The 20,450-nt window shown below is 39.0% G+C and overlaps 1 protein-coding gene across 2 annotated transcripts in view; it reads left to right on the plus strand.

Moving 5' to 3' along the window:
- DOCK1 (dedicator of cytokinesis 1) overlaps window positions 1-20,450 on the plus strand; it is a 313,699-nt gene that overhangs the window by 37,759 nt on the left and 255,490 nt on the right. Inside the window, exons 6-18 of one of the 2 annotated variants that reach the window (XM_068400212.1) lie at window positions 1,181-1,329; window positions 4,014-4,149; window positions 5,301-5,458; window positions 6,032-6,113; window positions 6,552-6,687; window positions 7,040-7,112; window positions 9,468-9,610; window positions 12,389-12,514; window positions 13,754-13,878; window positions 14,179-14,277; window positions 15,456-15,528; window positions 17,281-17,384; window positions 17,854-18,037. In XM_068400212.1, the coding sequence (XP_068256313.1) occupies window positions 1,181-1,329; window positions 4,014-4,149; window positions 5,301-5,458; window positions 6,032-6,113; window positions 6,552-6,687; window positions 7,040-7,112; window positions 9,468-9,610; window positions 12,389-12,514; window positions 13,754-13,878; window positions 14,179-14,277; window positions 15,456-15,528; window positions 17,281-17,384; window positions 17,854-18,037 (1,588 nt within the window). The remainder of the gene's footprint in view (window positions 1-1,180; window positions 1,330-4,013; window positions 4,150-5,300; window positions 5,459-6,031; window positions 6,114-6,551; window positions 6,688-7,039; window positions 7,113-9,467; window positions 9,611-12,388; window positions 12,515-13,753; window positions 13,879-14,178; window positions 14,278-15,455; window positions 15,529-17,280; window positions 17,385-17,853; window positions 18,038-20,450) is intronic. The other variant, XM_068400213.1, reaches the window with a different exon arrangement.

Raw genomic sequence — 20,450 nt, forward strand, 5'->3', positions numbered from 1 at the left:
AGCCGAGGACGTGGCATGTTCTTCATCTCCCTAGTTTGGTTGCCTGCAGCATTGAAAATCATGAACCTCTTTCCCATTGGATTTGTCTGTGTTTAGCTTCCAGCCATAAGTGCTTGTTGTGTCTTTGTCTGCTACATTAAAGAGCTCTTAATAACGGGTATTTTCTCTCTGTGAAGGTTCTCACACTATAATCAAGTCAGCTTTTTGATAATCTGAACAGACTGAAGTCTTTAAGTTTCACAGTTAGATATTTTTCCCCTGAGTCTTTGAGTCATTATATACTTTTTCTGCACCTTCTGCAGTTTCTCGTTGTCTTTTCTATAAAACAGAGAATTTTATTTTAATTATTTATTTATTCCAGTTGTTTTCAGTCGAGGAAGACCTGGGTGTAGTCTGGATGAAAGATAGCTATGCATAGCCTGAAAAATCCATTGATGGAGGGTGTTTAGAAAGATATATTCTTTTCAAGTGTGTGTTGAACTAATGGCTTAAATTTTTGAGGGTTATGAAGACAGTAAGAGAGGAACTTTATCTTGCTGTGTCCCAGCTTAGCTAGATGTAGCCAAGGAGAGTTTGTGTGTGTTGCTGGGCACTATTTAATAACCATAGTTCCAGCCTTTATAAACAATTAAGGTAATTAACTTCCTATAAGGTTTAGTACTTTCCTTCAGATGTTGCCTGTGGACTCATAAGATACTGATGCGCTCGGCTTTGCATGCTGAGGGATTTTAAAGTATTTTTCAGAAGGTTTAACTAGGGGAGAGAAAAAGGATTCTGTAATGTGTTGCAGATGGAGTATTGCAGAGCTCGAGCCTCTTGCTGTTAAAATGCACTATTTTTAGTCCTGTTCTACTCAGTGTAGAGGGTCATTGAATAAAGTTACTTTGTGAACCAAGAAAAGAATCTTTCCCTTGAATTGCCTGTTCTGAATACAGTATGACCTGGGTTTTAGGGTAACAAAAACACAAGCATTCACACTTACTTAGATACCTAAAGCAGAGTGTAAGACACTTGGTATTCAGTCTTCTGTGCTATAGAAAGTTAGGCTCCTATTTTAAAGCTAATTGTAGACTCTTACCCTTTTGAAATCATATTTTATAATTGAAGTTTATTACATGTATTTAAAAGATGCTCCATAGACTTCAAAACTAACTTCTACCCATCTTTTTCCTCCAAACAGCAAGATAACAGAGAAATGTTTCGCAGCGTACGGCACATGATATATGATCTTATTGAGTGGAGATCTCAGATCCTCTCTGGGACCCTGCCCCAAGATGAGCTCAAAGAACTGAAAAAGAAAGTGACTGCCAAAATTGATTATGGCAACAGGTTTGTGAACAATATTTTCCAAGTGTTTGTGCTTAAAACCAAAAGCTTGTGTAACACATAGTAGCTGTCGATAACTTCTTGCAGGATTCTTTTATTCCTCTATTATGGAGATGTTATGGTAGTATATTAACATATTAACTCTACGAACAGTGGTCTGGATTTAAGCAAGTTTTTTAAATACACGTTTGAGGTTACAGGTTGTTTATACAGTTATGACTTTCCATTTTGATTGAAAATGAGAAATCATATCTTACTCTTCAATCAGGAAATTATTTGAAGCAGTGCTTTGAATATTGAGAGACAGTGTTGTAGCACTTCACACCTGGGGACTGAAGAAGTTTTCAAGAAGCCAGTCTTTAAATCCTTTGTCATGTAAATAACTCATCAGATTTCAGCTATTTGTGTTTTATTCCTTAAGAACTGCCAAATTTGCAGTATTTCTGTTCATGCACTTTATCAGCAAAAGCTGTGATTTAAAAAAAAAATATTAAAAAATAATCAGTAACTGCATTCAGGCAGTAATTAGCATTTATAATCCAAGATATGGACTGTTGTACCTCAGTAGACAATTAACCAGATGTTGTTGGTATTATTTGTTTGGCTACTGTATTTTACCATCTGGCTAAGAGGTTGGTTAAAGTTACTCTGAATAACCTCCAGATGCTCAGCGTTCAAATACAATGGAACATCTTGTGCTGTGCTTTATATTCATAATGTTCTGATGGACCAATTAAGTGACCAGAACATTCTCTGTGGAGTACAGGAGGGAAGTGAATTTGAACTTCGGAGTAAATACTCACAACTGAAAGAGAATATATGTTTCTAAGGTAGTCATAAGTTCACTTCTGTCTAAAATAAGCACGAATGATGACTTCAATATCCAGACAGAATGAATTCATTATGTGTTTTATAAATGTTTTCTGATCTAATCATATCTGAACTTTTCCTGTTTTGTAAATAAGATTTTTTCCATAAATAAAGACAACAGTTTTACTGCCTGTTGTCAAAATGACTGAGGAAGTAAAAATGGTCTTATGAATTTGTATTATTAATGTTTTTCTGAAATTGGGTCAGGTAATTTTGTTGTGAAAACACGTTTTTTGTTCAGTTGCAAAAATCTGTAACTGGGACACTTTGGAAAAAATTTCATTTTTTTTTTCCCAAGCATCATTTGCAAGTTAAAGGATAAAACAAAGACATTAAATCAAAGGAGTGTTTACTTCTATTCATTTGACAGCCTGTGCAAACGTTCTTGTCCTGTTGGTGTGTAGTAGGCTGAGTGATTAATCTTTTATCTGAATTTATGAGTTACCTTTTCCTCTGCAGAAGAACTCTGCTGTTGTTCATCGAGGGCTGGCGGTTAGGATGCAAGTGGTCAGTGGGTGTATCTCCTGCTAAAGCTGCTGTCTGGAAAACAGTAGTAGGGAGGATCGAGATGATTTTGGCTGATTTTCTGTTTGGTTTCAATGATGAAAGCACTTTCTCGCTAGAATACTCATCTAGGAGCTTGATGGTCCAGGGATGCTTAAGAGAGCTTTGTGATGACTAGGTCCAGTTAGAGTGGAGATTAGGAGGTGTTTCTTAATAAGCTGCTGCCTGCACTCTGCAAATTGAGTGGTATTTATCCACCTTTGAATTAATGCAGTGCAATTAATTGGAGGGGTTTGTGTATTGACCCTGCTTTGTTTCAAGGCTTCGTTTAACATCGCCAGATTTCCCTCTTGTCAGGGAGGGGCGAGGAGCGATCCTCTAAGTACATGAAACGTGTCTTCATCTACCACAGCTCCTGTTCTTCTTCTTAAGTGATTGCGGGTCATGCCCAAAGGGAACTTACTCCCAGATAAACGATGAACCTCTGTGTGGCTTATCAGACACTGTGAGTTTGATTTAAGCTCATCGATGAAACATATTTCAAAACCAAAGTTACAGCAGCTCCATCGTGAGAGGTGACTACAGAGTTAGAAGAAGAAAATAGGGACCATATGCATTGAAGCGGAGTGAGGAGGTTGGTCTTAGGGAAGATCTGTAGAGAAATGCAGATCAACCTACAGCTGATTTTTTTATTTTTTTATTTTTTTTTTATCCTTGGTTCTGCTGCCAGCACTGTACTAACGTGGAAAAATGCGAAAGGTCTTTCCTAAGCCTGGATTTGATTATGGTAGAAACCTTCCTTTCTGCAGAAAGTTATCATGGATGTTAACTCCCTGCTGACAGAAATCTGGCATCTACTTTAAATGAAGGGAATCAACTTCTGCCACTTTGTATCTCATAGGTTTTTGCTAACACACGAATATACCTGCTTTGGAGGAGAACGTGGAGTGGGATGAAATGAACTGACCAATTTACCTGTGGTGTGACTGTAGTGGTTGTTTGTTCAAGCTGTCGGGAATCAGAGGAGGAGACAAAGTCTTTTGCAAATTTAGTTGTTCAAGAAATTACTTCCCCAGCTGTTCTATTTAATTTACATCAGTTCTTTCTGTGCTGTGGGAAAAAGTGACTTCCAGCCAGGGATGGTTATCTCCGTGTTGGTGACATGTTAAATTGTTTTATCATGTATCAAATATTTTTTTTATTATACGTCGGGTGTGCATGGCTTCAGTTTTAAATACTTGACAGGTGTTTTTTAAGCATTTATTTGAGCACTGTTGATTCACAAGCATGGTTTTTTTTTTTGGTTTGTGTAGAATTCTTGATTTAGATCTGGTCGTTAGAGATGAAGATGGCAATATTTTGGACCCTGAGCAGACCAGCACAATTAGCCTTTTCAGAGCACATGAAATAGCTTCCAAGCAAGTTGAGGAGAGGCTACAGGAGGAAAAAGTAAGATATACTATGCATTGTAGCTTTTCCCTTTGAAACATAAGACTGTAAACTAACCAGGTGACTGTTATTTTTAGCATTGGTAATGAAGAATTTGATATGTTTATCAAGAGTTATCAGGCTTAAACATTTTGTAAGAACTTAGGCTGTTTAATTGTCTTTTTCATCCTTTAAAGGGCTCAGTAGAATTTATGGTTAAGACCTCTATCAGTAAGTCGACTACATTTACAGGTTTGTATGTTAGGTTGTCAGGAGGATTTATCATTGAGAATCGAGTAGAATAATGTCCTCAATATGTTTGTATGATTTCTATATGCCAGTCCTGGAAATTTGTTTGTGGAAATACAGAGGGCAAATTTAAAGACATTCTCAGACTTGAATAGTCAGCTGCTTTGCAATTCAAATCCTTATTTTTAAGAGGAAGAACATTTCTGTGAAGGAGTCCTGCCCGTGTCAGCAGCAGTTAGTAGAGCATGGTATTCCTGAGGCGTTGCTCATGAGTGCCTTAGTACAACCTAATGAGTTGCTGCGTCCTGTTGAGTTGTAATGGGCCATACACACACTTGCAGCCCTTACCAAACTTGGGGTAAAAATGCACTAGTTTAAATGAGTTTTAAACTATTAAATTTTTGCATCCAAAGTTGTTTCTTTGTCCCTGCCTCAGCCAGTCTCCTTTTTGTCCCATGTGCATTCCTCCCTTCTGCCTAGATAAAGTATTTTGGGGAAACTTCATGGGAGCTAAAGTCTGCGGGGTGGGTAACCTGTAGAAACGGGGCTGTTTTCTCTCCTCTCTTTCTTGGCATTCTGTATCTGTCAGAAGAACATCAGACAAAACAAAGAACAAACTTCTTTTCTTTTGTCAGATATATTTGAGGCTCTCTCTTGTCCTCCGTTTCCTTAGCTCTCTTTATAATAAGTGAAGACGTTTCTTTTTTCTTTTTTTTTTTTTTCCTTTCTCCCTATGGTGTGGCACTTCAAGATGAATCCAGAAAATGCAATTTGTCGTAAATCCTACTATAAACAAAGATCACAGGAGTAGACACTCAGCAGAAAATACCTCTTCTGTCTGAAAGGTTTTAGGAAAGCTTTATAGCATTTGGATATTCATTAGACTAAGTTAAATTTAACCTTCTTCTGTTCTTGAATTACAGTCTCAGAAACAGAATATCGATATCAACAGACAAGCCAAGTTTGCTGCCACTCCTTCCTTTGCTTTGTTTGTAAATTTAAAAAACGTAGTCTGTAAAATAGGAGAAGATGCTGAAGTCCTGATGTCTCTGTACGATCCACTGGAATCAAAATTTATCAGGTTAGTGTACTCCTGAGTGTACTTCCTTATCTGTGCTTACTCAGTTATAGTAGTGAGGTAGTTTTACAGGATGAGAGGGCTTATGAAAGTCAAGTTTCTGTGAAATGTGTAGAACGGGGTCATCTGGGGAGCAACAGTGCAGCAGCACTTCATTGTCGTGTTCGACACAGCATCAGGCAGGTCCCTTTACCTTGAGTATGTTTCAGGGTTGTGCTGTTCCTCATTACGCTGTGCTTGTGGTTCCCCAAGTGCAGAGCTTAAATGAGGTGTGAGTGCACCTGTAAGGCTCCGTGCCCTCGCTTGCCAGCAGCCTTGGCACTAATCTGAGAGTTAGACTTCTACATTCCCTGCTTCCTTAAAGAAATTCTTACACTTTGTTGCTGAGGAGTAGCTTTCTTTTCGTAAATGATACATGCAAAGGGAAATGCCAGCTCTCCACTAAGTAAATATTAATTTGTTTAGGATGGGTGAATTGGATTTAAAATAGTCTTTTGTAAATTCCGAAGTTGATTTTATATGCTTATGTTAAAGGAAGACGTTTAAACAAAGAGCCCTCAAATATTGTTCTTTCAGTGAAAACTACTTGGTGCGATGGTCAAGCTGTGGACTCCCCAAAGACATAGACAGATTGCATAACCTTCGAGCAGTGTTCACAGTAAGTGTGTGCGCTTGGTTCAGCTGGCAAATTTTGAAGCACTTTTTTCATAGCTTGTGAGTAACTGAGGGTTGTAATGACCTGTATGTAAACAGTGTGGAGTTACCTCTGCAGGTGATGATCCTGGGGAAGGCTCAGATGAGACGTTTCTCATAAGTGACTACTAAATATTCTTGACACCTGGCTAAAACCAAAATTGCTTTTTGAAGTTTTAACTTACTAAAAATGATTTGGTCTCCTAAGCAATTAATTTACACAGCAGTCAAGATAAGACGTTTAAGTGCTGTTACAAAAATTCCTTTGCTCTCAGAACAATTTGCCCTGGTGCTAGAGGCTAGCACAGCGAAGGCAAATTCTGAGCAGGAAACCTTCTGCCTACTAAAATGGAACTTGAAATTCAATTATTATAAAGTAATCTGAAGAAACTACTGCTTCTAGGACCTGGGCAGCAAAGACCTGAAAAGAGAGAAAATCAGTTTTGTCTGTCAGATTGTGCGAGTGGGCAGGATGGAGCTGAGGGACAACAACACGAGAAAACTAACCTCTGGGCTGCGGAGACCTTTTGGAGTAGCAGGTAACTCTCTGTGCCTATATCTGGGTAGATCACGTTATATTCTTGCATAGGAAGTTGGGTGGGTGAAACTCCTGTGGGGCTGTATAAACTCAGAATTGTGCCCAGGTCCAGGTTAATCAGACTGATTGCTGTGTTGTGGAGTTTACTGTAGCTTTCAAGACTCATGTTCTGCTACAGATGCCAAAGGTTATTTGCAACATGATGATATTCTATAGGAAAATTCTGAAATTGCACAGTTGATAACTCCATCCCTCTTCTGAGTCACGTTGCTTCCTATCTCCCAGGGTATTCCCTCAGCACCCCTCTTCCCATGTTGATCGCTTAATTCAGTGCACTTTGTCTTTGTTTTCAGTAATGGATGTTACTGACATAATTAATGGAAAAGTGGACGATGAGGACAAACAGCACTTCATACCGTTTCAACCGTAAGTAGGGAATGGTTTAAAGTATAAGCAGAAGTGAAAGAATTAAGATTTTAACTTCAAAAAACCACAAAAATATTTTAAACTTTGGATTGGAAGAAGTTAATGTGTTACAGTGTGATATTTTGTCTTGAGTAGTACTTACTAATACTTCTTCTTGATAATTTCCCCTTAGTTATAATAGTGATAGCCCCAGAAACTTTTATTTTTAAGTCTTGGGTTTAAAGCATGCATTCCCAGTTTTGCAGTCTTGTTTTCTTTTGGTTTAAAGATCTCAGGGTGATAATGTGTAAGAGGTGAAATGCTTAAAGTACGTACGTTGCTGATTTAGCTCTGCCTGAGATTGATAAAGATTTGGAGTGTTACCAACATCCACTGCAGGCAACAATTGTGGAAATTAGTAAGAGATAACATTTATCCTCCTCTTGGTAGTAGATATAATTTCATAGTAGGGGCCACAGTAATTTGAGTACAAACAAAAGTTGACAGTTTGAAGGATGGCTTGATATACCTCCTGCAATATCTTATAATTCAACTGTATCATATGAGACTTTTACCTTACTGTTAGTCATCTAAAACTGCAAACCTTTCCACACTGACTCTAAGGTTGCTGACGTGGAGTTTGGCAGATATTATTTTACTGTAATAAAATTAACTAATAGAAAATATACAGTTGATGGTGTCCTTTAAAGTATGGACATGTATGAATTTAATGTAATATTAAAGATGAGTTTTGACTTCAAGCCACAAAATCATATTAAGAAATATGGGTTTAATAGCCTGAATTTTTGTGAATATGTGAATATGTGCAGAGAAAGTGCTTTCAGAACTAAAAGCCTATTAACAAAAGAGAATGTGTGGCAAATACTCTGTTCTGTCTATAGTTCATAGGGGTTTTTTTTAATTCCACGAAGTGGGGAAAGGTAGAAGGGATAGGTCAAATAAATGTGCATAAAATATGAATGCTTATTTTTCCCGTTGTGTGAAATGTTAGTCTGCCATCTGTTCAAAAAGGCAAACCATGGTTATCTTAGCTAAATTCCTTGATTAATAATACCAATGGATATTCAGAGGGTTTTTACACTATTTCAGGCTTTTGGTTTTAATATTATTAATCTCAAGTTAGCTTTATTTTGGAAAATAGGCTTCATGCAGGCAGCCCTTGTGGTTTGAAGAAGTAGGGCTGCAGAGAGGATTGCAAGGGCTGCAGGTGCCATAGGGAGCTGGGCAGGTGTGTGCCTCGTGTCTGAAATGGTTTCCTTGGTGTGGTGTAGAGGGTGGTAGTGTGAAAATCGTAAGTACAGGTCCATTTTTCAGGGGAAACGGGTTTTTAGGGAAGAGTGCATTCATGACATGTTTATTGTGTGGTAAAGAATAGCAAGCTTATTTTTTAGTGAGTGTGGAAGTGTGAAATGAAAATGAATCTTTGTGTATCAAAGTGAATGCTAATGGAACATCTAGTTTTCTGCTCCATTAACACTGATTTATTTTTTCTGTATATATAAATCAGCTTTTTGAAAAGATGTGCAATGTGATTTTTTTTTTGCCACACTAAATTAAAACATTCTTCTGAAAAAGTATATTCCAAAGAATATGAATAATGTGAATGAACGCAATGAATGCTGGTGTCATTATTTCCAACGTAGACTTGGGCTGATATATGAGCCACATTTTTCTTCTCATTCCATGCTTTGCTTCTGTTGTACCACATGCAATTCTGTTTTCATCTCTCTCTTTGTTTGCATTCATTCACTAGCCACCACCACAATGGCTGTCAAAAGCACTTGGCAAGATTACTTAAATGACACTTAATGCTGCTGTTTAGTTCCCATCTTTTCATTTATTCATCAAGTTTAATGGAACGTTTGGAGTATCTGCTTTTCTTCTGCTCTGCCATTTCTGTGAGATTTATGGTAGCTTTTCCTTCGGACGGTATGCACTGCTGCTTAACCTCTAGAATGACAGAAGGGACCCTGGAGGTGTTGCAGGGCCAGTCTGCTCTAGATACATTAAAGAGAAAACGGCCTGTGTAGGTTTTCACTGCTTAACAGGGGATTCTCAGGTGGGAGACATCCTTTCTGTCCTCACACAGCGTTACTGGGGCCTGTGCATGCATGTCCCTGAAGGGAGAAGTAACAGCGCAGGTGTGCTGCGCTTCTCTGTGGTAGATCAGCGTTCCTCTGATTAATGATCTTCCTCTGTCTTTCTTGTTACCTTGCCTGTCCTTTGTCTTGCGTTGACTAATAAATACTCTTTGTCACAACTATGATATGATCTTTTGTGTTCCCTTGTTACTGTGACTTCTGGTTTTCTGTGACCCTTTGTTTCCTGGTGTTGGTCGTCATGTGCATCCTCCAGGCTAGCGTTGGATGACGCCATTCGACACAAGCAGCTGAACATATCATCCCGTTTTTCACCCAGGGTGGCAGGGGAGAATGATTTCCTTCAGACTGTTATAAACAAAGTGATTGCTGCTAAAGAAGTTAACCACAAGGGTCAGGGTATGTACTGTTCTTTATATACACCGGGCTACCTAAAACTGCTCATTGCTTGATTTGCAACGTGTGATTATTTTAATTTTGGAATCAAGGGTGCATAATATTACCTTCACTTGCTCGCTGCTGTGTTTGCACGGTGTGTTCCCCCTTTTCCCCAGCATTCAGGGCTCATTCCGCTATTCCCCACAGCCCCACACCTTTCCTCCCCTGCCTCATGTTAACCCTACAGGTTGTCTGTCCTTTCTCTGCATTGTCCATCCCTTGGACATCTTTGTATTTCTGTAGTGGAAACGATGACTCAGGGACTCAGCTCTCGTGCCCTTGAGCTGTGGACTTTGGCCTCCTCGTGTTGAAGGAAGGAATATTCTCTTCCTTCCCTTCCTCAGCCTTATTTTTCTTCTTCGCAGCTGCACTGGCAGCATTTGGCTCTCTCTCAAGAAGACCAGGGCATTGCTCCTGCCAGCACTGGAGCTCGGAGGTGGTAAGGACGGAGCCAGAGCAAGGCAACCCCGCTGACACCTTGTCTTACGGGCTGCTCACGTCACTGTTCATAATTCAGTGTACACGCTGCTGACGTGACACTGAGTTAGCTTCCAAAGTCTGGGTTGGGTTTTTTCTGTGTGTATACAGCACTTAGTGATCATGTCTGCCAGTTAAAAAGTGAATTGTGTGGTAGCTCAGTTATTACTGTACTGGTTTCAATGGTTTTTTGGGAGTCATTGTTATGCAGGCCAGTGCGGAGCTCCCCCCAAACACTGTGTGTGAATATCTGTATCGCTTGTAGGGGGTATCTGAACAGTAGACCCAAGGAAAATTATACTTTTTTGCTGATTTTTACTAATTAATAGCAAATAAAAATCCAAGTGAATTTTTTAAAAAAAATTATCAGTTAGCTAAAAAGGAGAATTTAGATCTACTTTCCCCCCTGTTTTCACCTGTGGCCAATGTGTATCAGAAAGGAGGAAACATTTCAGCTTCTTTCATTCATTTCAGATTCTTTCCCTGAGAAAGGCACCCAAACAAACAGAAAAGGATTGAGCTGTTGCTTAGCCGGGCAGCGTAGGTGCAGTTACTGTTTAATGAAACAGCAGCTGTTAGAATTGTCTCTGGCAACAAGTCAGCATGTAGCCTTTTATTAGAGATTTTAATAGAAGAGAAAGCTAGCTACCAAATAAATGCAAAATGAATGTATAGTTAATTGTGTGTGTAACAGGAGAACTCACAATTTGTTTTATAGATGAATAGTTTTTGAGTATTTATCATAGATTTTAATTTTAGGGTTTTCTTCTGCAAATTGCTGCTGTAATTATTTCATGCCTAAACTTGATTGCGAGTCACTTTACCGAGTGTAAGACTTCTTTGAGGTTTTTTTTTGTTTTCTTTTTCACTTTGGTGTCTTTCTTTTTCCTGTGACAAATGTGCCTGATGTTAGTTGGCAAGCAGCGGCTTTTTAGTGGCTGCTTCTGCTACAGAAGAGAAAAATGTCAACTGTGTAAAGCTGATGCTGTAGATTTCTTTGTGCTCAGTGCAGTTAAAAACAGCTTATGGGGGTGGCGGTGATGAATCAATTCAGGCTACGTATCTGCTGTTGGTCCCCTGTTGGCATCTCAATATTGGTTGGTTTTAATACTAGTTTTTCCATTCAGATCAGTGTTGCCACTTCTCTTTCTTCCTGTGGAAGTTAAACATTTCATTGGAAAGAACTTGTGAGAGTTCAAAGGATAGATACAAGCTTGAGGCAGTTCTCCTAATGGCTTGAAAGCTGTATTTCCATGAGACCCTTTGGGGAAGACTTCAGTGATAGGAGAAGGCTGGTTCTGCGAGGAGGAGGGGTTCCTCTGGGGTCACCCCAGCTTTGTGCCGAGGGCACAGTAGGCTTGCTTGCATTTTCACAGTCTGGACTTCACAGAATCACAGAATCAACCAGGTTGGAAGAGACCTCTGGGATCATCGAGTCCAACCATTGCCCTGACACACCACCCTGTCAACTAGACCATGGCACTAAGTGCCATGTCCAGGCTTTTCGTAAACCCCTCCAGAGATGGTGACTCCACCACCTCCCTGGGCAGCCCCTTCCAATGGCTAATGACCCTTGCTGAGAAGAAATGCTTCCTAATGTCCAACCTGAACCTCCCGTGGCGAAGCTTGAGGCTGTGTCCTCTTGTCCTATCGCTAGTTGCCTGGGAGAAGAGGCCGACTCCCACTTCACTACAACCTCCCTTCAGGTACTTCAGTGGCTCCAGCCGATAACCAAGCGTTTCCTCCTTCCAGTCTGCTGTATGGTCTTACTCACCTGTTTTCCTTCTGAACGGAGACATGTTGTATTGAAATTTTTAGACTGTGAATAAAATTTTTGGCTTCAGTAAGCCAGTGTACGGGAAGCTGCATGCGTCTGCTTTGGAACATCTGCCTAACTCCTCCCTACCAAGACACCTTCTAGATGGTATTGCTGCAAAGTGCACAGTGCAAAGGCCCGAATCCTTATCTTGCCCAGATTTCCAGTTTCTCAGGTCTTTTATTAGCCAGTCAGCTTGCAGGTGAGGATTTTGTACAGTTTTCCAGAGAGTCTGATATAAACAGATATCCCTATGTGTGCTGTCCTCATTTTTCTGCTTGAAGGGGTGGGGTTTTTTTGAGTGTTTTAAAATACAATGAAGTGTATTTTTGTAAATGAAGAGCAGTTACCTTCATGGACGTTCTTACATTTTAGAACACGTAAAAAGCAATCTTTAGTAACTAGAAAAAAACACCAGTTTAATAATTGTGGTTTTTACACAACAGGTTTGTGGGTGACTTTGAAACTTCTTCCAGGAGATATTCATCAGATTAGGAAGGAGTTTCCACACTTAGTGGATAGGTCAACAGCTGTGGCTCGGAAAATGGGGTTTCCTGAGATTATTATGCCTGGTAAGCCCTTGTGTGAATTAATGCTGCTTTGTTGTATTTTAACCTTCTTTTAATATCTGTATGTATGGAAGCTTTGAGGGAAAAAATAAGATGAATTTGAGGTATGGTGTGCATTAGAAATAATGGGTCGTTAAAGGATTTTGTCTAATTTAAAATAAACGTAAAATACTTGGCAATACCTGCCACATGTGTTGCATCAGTAAATAAAACTACTCCCCCCCGCCCCTTCCATGATATCTCAGTGACCGTGAAAATTCTCCTCTTTCTCCAGTGAAGAAAAATGTATACAGAGTAAATGCTTCGTATCCTCTCCATATCAAGGACACATGTAAAACTTATATCCTGTGATGAATCCAAACCAGAAAGATTTTCCAGAGGGACAGGCTTGATTTAGAGATACACAAGTGTCTTAGGGTTTGTACTAGATTTGGATAATACATTTGAAAGAAAGCCACGTTGTCTTTTTTTTAATACGTATATTCCATGGATGTTCAATTCTGGTGTTTACAAAAAAAACCAAAAATGTGGTGCTTCTCAAAATAAAAACTGCCATAAGCAACAGGCTACAGAAAAAGCTCTGCACTGTCCTTTTTAGATTGATGGGCTCTGGAGGTTCCATTAGATATTTTCAAAAAACTTCCCAGTTCCAGCTCTCCCTGTCGTTGCTGACTGTGCGTTGGTCAGATGTTTTACTATATACCCAGTGTGGTGTAAGTGCCTCAGCACCTCTGCTTGTTGTGATCGTATGTTGGCACGTAAACCACCTGCTTCATGAAATTATTGGAAATCTCCCATTTCCCTAATTAATTTTCAAAATTTCAGTTGAATTAGGGTGTAGCTGAAGACCATTTTAAGACATAAAGCTAAAAACAACCATCCCCTGCAACCCCCAAGCCAGCAGAAACATCAAACCACTTCCCAATATAACAAGCTAAACAGACCTCTGTAGGCTCTTTAAATATTTTTAAATTGCAAAATATCTGTGTATGGGATGAATTAATGACTGTGTTGCAATTCATCCTTTCAAAGTCTTAGCACAATTTTAGCTAAACAGTTGTTTTTGGTACTACTAGTTTTGAATGTTCAGGATACCGTGACTTTTAAATGTTTTTGACATGAATACCTATGATTGCTGTTACTAAAATGTGTTGGTCGTTGTTTCTGTGTATCCCTGGTTTCACAAATCAATAGGTATACTGTGAAAATTGCTCAGAACTTTTGCTTTGCTTTTTCTTTCAGGCGATGTCCGTAATGACATCTACGTAACGTTGGTTCAGGGAGATTTTGACAAAGGCAGTAAAACAACAGCAAAGAATGTAGAAGTTACAGTATCTGTTTATGATGAAGATGGCAAAAGATTAGAGGTATTACTTAATGTATTTTTTATTTTGATACGTATCTGTTTAAACCTTTTCAACATCTCTGTCAATTTAAGTCCCTATTTTTATTCACAACAATATTTTCTCCTTTGTCATAGCTAAATACATCTTGTCATATCAGTCCATACACTTTGATCCTAATTTCATGAGGAGCTCTGAGCATGAGCCGTTCTGTCTTACTCTGACCTACTTCACTGATTTTTTTTTTTTAAATTTATTTATTTGAATGAAAAAGTGGAATTTAAGATAGACATAAACATTTTCTCTTTTGTTTGTGTTTTCAAGAGCGTTATTTTTCCTGGTGCTGGTGATGAAGCCATCTCAGAGTACAAGTCAGTAATATATTACCAAGTGAAGCAGCCTCGCTGGTTTGAGACTGTAAAGGTATATGAAATGTTACAATAACTTCCTCTGTGTGGGTTTAATACACGATTAATACAGGTTTCAATAGAAAGCCTTGAGAAACAAAACTAGGGAAACTCAATGCTTGTGATCATGTTTAGCAGGACAGAAGGAATAGTTCAGCTAAGGAAGGCTTTCGGAGACTGTTGGAAAATAGATTTGACTTTTATTGCATAATGAATTTTATTTCATCCTTTTGTTGGAGGCGACTGTTAGGGGGGCACTCCAACATCTGTTTAGGAATGGTTCACTCTATTTCCATGAAGCTGACCTAGAGAAGCAGGATATTAAGGTTAAAACGTAATTGCTACAGTGTTGAACCCATCAGTGTTTTGGGATCTGGCTGGTTGTGCTTTAAGCTTGCTGAATTTGCTTGGGTAATAACATTTTTAGCTTAAATGCCAAGTTTTAATATTACAGAGGAGGCTGATGTTAGCTTTATAAAATATATTCTGTCTAGCTGTAGTCAGTGGGAGCTGTACATATGTACTGAGGAGGGACTTACTGATACTCCCCACACATTCATTTGATGTCCAAAGGTGCTCTTATTGCATGTGCAGTCAGAAGGTGGCTGCTAGGGACTGGCAGAAATGAAGACATGGTGTTGGGGAGGTACATACAGCACAGAGCCTGAATGTGTGCGTGATTAAAAAAATACGACAGCTCTAGCAAAAATACTGAGGGAGAAGAGCATTGGTTACACCTCTGCACATTGGTTACATGTGGATCTGAGATAACTAATAGTATATGTAGTGTAAGTGCTGCGTAGATAACAGATATGTTAAGAATTTTTACTTTGCTGCTGTTGATTATCAAGTTCACCTCTACCAGTCAAACTCAAGAGGGCTCATTCCTGAGCCCGGGGCAGGCTTTGAGGTTACAGCCCAACATCTGAAGTTGCAGGTTGTGTCGTATAGCTTAACAGTCTTGCTTTGTTCCTTCTCTGTTTCTTGGTGCAAGAATTGGTGATTTTCCTGGGGAATCGATGACCTTTCAAGGTCTTCTATGGCAAAAAGTAGCTGGTACTTAACATCAATCTTTTTGAAAGAGCCAAGCATGCTGTTGAGAGATGTCTAGATGAGATTTGGTAGTGGTTGATGGTGTTTGAAGATACTCTACTGACTGTTTTCTTTCTCTGTCCTTTCTCCCAATATGTGAAGGTCGCAATCCCCATCGAAGATGTGAACCGCAGTCATTTAAGGTTCACGTTCCGTCACAGATCATCACAGGACTGTGAGTAATTCAGCCTTTTCATTATGGTTCTTCTCAGTGTCTGGTACCAAAATCTGCTGAAACAGGCATAATATTCCTAATCTGTAATTGACTACTGTAATCACTTTTAGTGCAGGGGTAAGTTTGGTTTTTTTTGCCTGCTTATTGTATGTTAGCATGTCAGCTTCTTTTTCCCTTTACATATTCCTCACTCTTACCTATTAACATCAAGTTTTTCCTTCCCTGTCCAGTTCTTTCTCCAAGTCAAATAAAAGGGCTAGTGAATAAAGCTTTCAGTTAGCCACTGAAAGGGTTGTGGTGTTGTGTATCTTAGAGGTAGGTGGGTAAGGAGTTGTAAAGATATTTAATAACCCCATGTGTGAAATGGGAATATTGGAGGGTTTACAGTGGGCTTAGCATCAGTAAATGAAGACTTAGCTATTAAGAAACTTGGTTTCTCCTTCTGGCTCTGAGTGACTTGTAGTTGTTTTGAAGTAGTTTTGGTCTAAAAGGTATTTGAGAGCTTGTGGTTTTCCTTGGCTTTCCATTAATGTTGCTGGCAGCTGAGATGCTTTGAGCTGTCGAGGATCAGATCGAGACAGCCAGACATCTTCCATTTGTCAACGGGTGTTTTGTAGTAAAGTTTGGGGATTTGCTTTGGTTGTGATAACGTTCGTTCCATGTAGTGATTACAGGGGCTGTCTCACTTGATAGGAAAGCCTTTCAAAATCTGCAGCAAAACTTTTTTGCCGCAGAATAAATGCGTAGACAAAAGCGTTAATCAGGTGATGTCCCCTGGATGCATTTTAAGATGTGTAATACTCTTCGTGTATAGTTATCTGTGTAACGTGTAGCATCTTACTCCATAGTGGTTATTTAATTGAAGCTGTATATCTTGGAAATTGATCATTAATAAAAGATTTACTTAGTTCAGAGAATAATTCTTGCTAATGAAAACAATGTGCAGAAAATTAGTGTCATTAGTGTCAAAATTATGATTGCACACTACAAACTACTGCAGTCAGAAATATTTTTATGATGACTCAAAAATGTAAGTTAGCCATAGCTTAAATATTAATTAAAGGCCGTGCCTTAGGACTGCAGGGCTTTCTCACAGGCTGCTTGGGCTATCTCAAGTTAATTGCACTTTCCGTCTGGTTTTACTTCTTAACTTTGTGATTTCTACTTGCCTCGTTGCTTTGTTTTTACATAACTTTTGGTGATAGGTTTTGAACAATGAGATCAAACGGAATGAGTTTTCTGGTTCGTGTTACTTGTAGAGTGGGTCAGCTTTCAGACACTTAGGCACTTCATCTGTAGTTGTGGATCCAAGTTCTGTTTTCGTTCTAATATTCCCCCTCTAAATGATAGAGCCCTGATGACATCCTCATGCTGGTCTCTAAATCATATTCTAGGTACCAGCACTGCCATTCTTCTAACTCCAGAAACCCTGAACTTTATAAATGTATCAAATTTCTGTTCTTTTTTTTTAAAAAAAGTTGCCTTAATTCAGCTTTCTAAATGAACACACAAAATATAGAAATATTAAGCATCTAGCTACTGTTGCCATGGCCAGATTTTTAAGCATTTATTTCTCATATTTCTGGTTCTATCTTGAGTTTAGAGACTCTCCCTATTTCTTGTACCTTTTCTCCAGCTGAGAATCTTTACCCTGGTCATTTGTTTATAGGTTATCCATGTTTTTGAGATTAGGTGAACTGTCTGGACTAGTATCAAATATTTAATTATGCTTTTTTGTTTGTTTTGTAACAGCCAAAGATAAATCTGAGAAAATATTTGCCCTAGCATTTGTGAAGCTCATGAGATATGATGGAACAACTTTGAGAGATGGAGAACATGACCTTATAGTTTACAAGGTAGAATTTTGAGATACTTTAGTCTTTCCATAGTAGGTAGCTCAGTGTGAGTACCACTGGCTTTTAGTGAATTATTGTTACAGAATGGCATAGAAAAATACATTATTCTGTTAGATTAAGCAACTAAATAGTAAGTACTGTGCAATTTGCACATTTGGCAGATTGACTGTTAAACCTGGAGTATGTTTTACTGGACATGTTTTAATTTTAAAGGTGCTTGTTTCTGAGTTCTGTGTGTGTTTTCATGGCTGGGAAAAGTTACTCGTCTTGCCCTTTGAATACTACATTTTGACTCTAATGTGTAGGCAGGTTAGTGCTAAATTACTGTTGTTAAAGACCCATTGGATAGCTCCATTTCTGGAGGAAACCTAAGAAAATCCAGTGTAAATAATAAAATTTTACTATTACCAAGGCTTTTTAATGGATATTTTAATTTTTTTTTTGTATTGTATTTAAAACACTACCGTAGGCAGAAGCAAAGAAGCTGGAGGATGCCTCAACATATTTAAGTCTGCCATCGACTAAAATAGAATTGGAGGAAAAGGGACACTCTGCAACAGGGAAGAGCATGCAGAACCTCGGAAGCTGCACTATCAGCAAAGACTCTTTCCAGATTTCTACTCTAGTTTGTTCAACAAAACTTACCCAGAATGGTAAGCTCATAGAACTGCTGGAGCTTCTGCTCCTTGTGGTTGGAGTGGGGTTGTATGTACTGACTTCCCTGCCTTCTCCATCCGCCTTCCTCTGTGAGTGGGTGGGGGGTTGTTTGCCACGCAGTCTTGGATTAAATTGTCTGGATGCAGCAAAAACATCTACCGAGTGTATGTACTATCCAGCCTTTTCTCTGCCCACGGGCTTTGTTTTGCTTTAGAGCGTACATGTCTCTAAGAAAACAGAAGAATCCAGAGTTAAATGGGAAGAGGAATATTATTTGCCATATAGTTGAGACTCTCATATTGAAGTTTACTGAAAACAGGCTCTGTGGCATTTTACTTCTCTGTGGGTATGAATAATAGCACTAAGGAAGAGGATGAGTTTGCTTTCAAGAGTAGGTAATATCATGGCTCTGCTCCCAAATAAGTTCTATTGTGTTATTTCCAAGGTGTAATATTATGCTTGAAGAAAGCTTGGTGTTTTCTTGTGTTGGGCAGAAAGGATGTGAGCATGAGAATGTGTTGCTTGGAAGTCACTCTCATGTTGACATGTCCTCACGTGAACACAGAGTACGGGGAATGGAGCTGGCATGTTTTGGTCCTTTTAAAACTTGCCTTATATACATTTTTCATGCGTATTTGTCAGCTAGCTGACTGCATCCAAAGGCTGTGGAAAGCAGAGCTGATGGCAGCCAGCAAAGCAAATATTTCACATTTCCAGACTGTGCCCTCTCGGTAATTTTTGTGCTTCGTTGCCATGGAGCGCTCCCTTGTTCGCTGCACCAGAAGTAGACCCGGGAGTGTGGGTGGGTCATGGAGATGGGAGTGAGTCATGCCAGGGAAAGGGATCGTTCTTTGTGACTCATGAGAAGGGAGGGCTTAGTTCGGATAGATCTGTCGGGAGTCGGGGTTGTGGATGAGGAGAGCTTGGGATGGCGGGTGGGTGGGAATAATGACTGGATTGTCCTCAGTCCAGGGGGAAAGTTACTGCTTTGGTACAACTTCGTAGTCAACTCACAATTTTATTGCAGTGCTTTTCAGTGGCATCTTTGTTGTAGCACATCCTAGGTGTTTCGTATTCAGAACACATCAGATTCGCTGCAGTCTGGCAGTCTTACAGCCTAAGAGGGTGTTTAGCGAAAAATTCAGAAATGATTTTGGAATCTCATAGCAGAGATGGGGGATCAGAGCTGAACAGTAACACAGTGGTGTTGTAGAATGCAGAAGCCAGCACATGGAATTGAGCTGCTTTTTGTTTGCGATATGATTAGGGTTTTTTTTTCCCCTCAGTCTTTCCTAGTGCTTGTGAGTAGTTACAATTATTTCATAGGGATCAATATATTGACGTTGCTTTCACAGAACTATTATTAAAATTAAGACTGAGCACCGTTTCAGGCTTAATTTACATATAATTTGCTTTGAACTTTTGATCTTTATTTAATGTTATTGTTACTCATGCTGTCTGTGAAGGCTTTGGCAACTTTGAGAAAAAGTTTTTCTTTCTTCATAGTATTTTGACATTATTAAACAAGATCACCATGTATCCTTAAGCAATTTAGAAAAAAAAAAACCCCACAATAAAATGTCATCATTCAATTCCTCCCTCAAGTATCATTTTTCATCTAAAAATTGGCAGTGCTGTTCAGATTATAGTTTCTGAAGCTGATTTTAACTTCTGTAAAGTTGTTGGTCAATATTCTTCCTTTAACTTTTGTATAAATAAGGAAGTAAAAATCCATGATAATCCTCATTTACCAAAATGTTGAGCCAAAGCATAATTTTCTCCTTTTGGTCATTGTCAGATCTTTCTTCATCCTCCATTTGGAATTGGCATTAAGACTTATTTTTAGTAATTCTGAAAGTATGTTACTAAATCATATGGCTCTTTCTGCATCGTATTTGATGTTGCAGACTATCTTTTTGTATTTAAGCTCTTTGAACAGTCACTTGACTTCAGTTCTCTATGAACTGTAAGTTATTAATGTTGCTTTTCTGTTAGTAGTTGATGTCCTTAGCATCTGAAAAGTCTCCAGAATAGCAGACTTGGCCACTGGTAAGACTTCAGCTATTTCCTTTGAGAGAAAGTGATAGTATGAAGTACTTACTTAGTTAACATTTGAGCAGTTGTTAGCGATTTGTGGCAGAATTTATTAAAGCAACACATGGCCTTTTCTTAGATTTTGCATTTCATTTTGAGGAAGAGTAGCAAGGTAAGCCAAAGAGGAGGACCGTTAGAGAATAAGCAAAAAACCCTCAACATCCTCAGGAATCGGTGAGAAGATCAGGTCTTGGAGGCATCAGAGGTTGCTGCTCATCATCATGCTTTGCCTCTTGGCCAGATTCTCCTCCTTTGCTATCTGAGGCAGAGGAGAATGTTCTTCCTCCCATATCCACGGGACTATGGCAGTGCATG

Source organism: Nyctibius grandis, chromosome 4 (assembly GCF_013368605.1).
Source record: "Nyctibius grandis isolate bNycGra1 chromosome 4, bNycGra1.pri, whole genome shotgun sequence".
Lineage (NCBI taxonomy): Eukaryota > Metazoa > Chordata > Aves > Nyctibiiformes > Nyctibiidae > Nyctibius > Nyctibius grandis.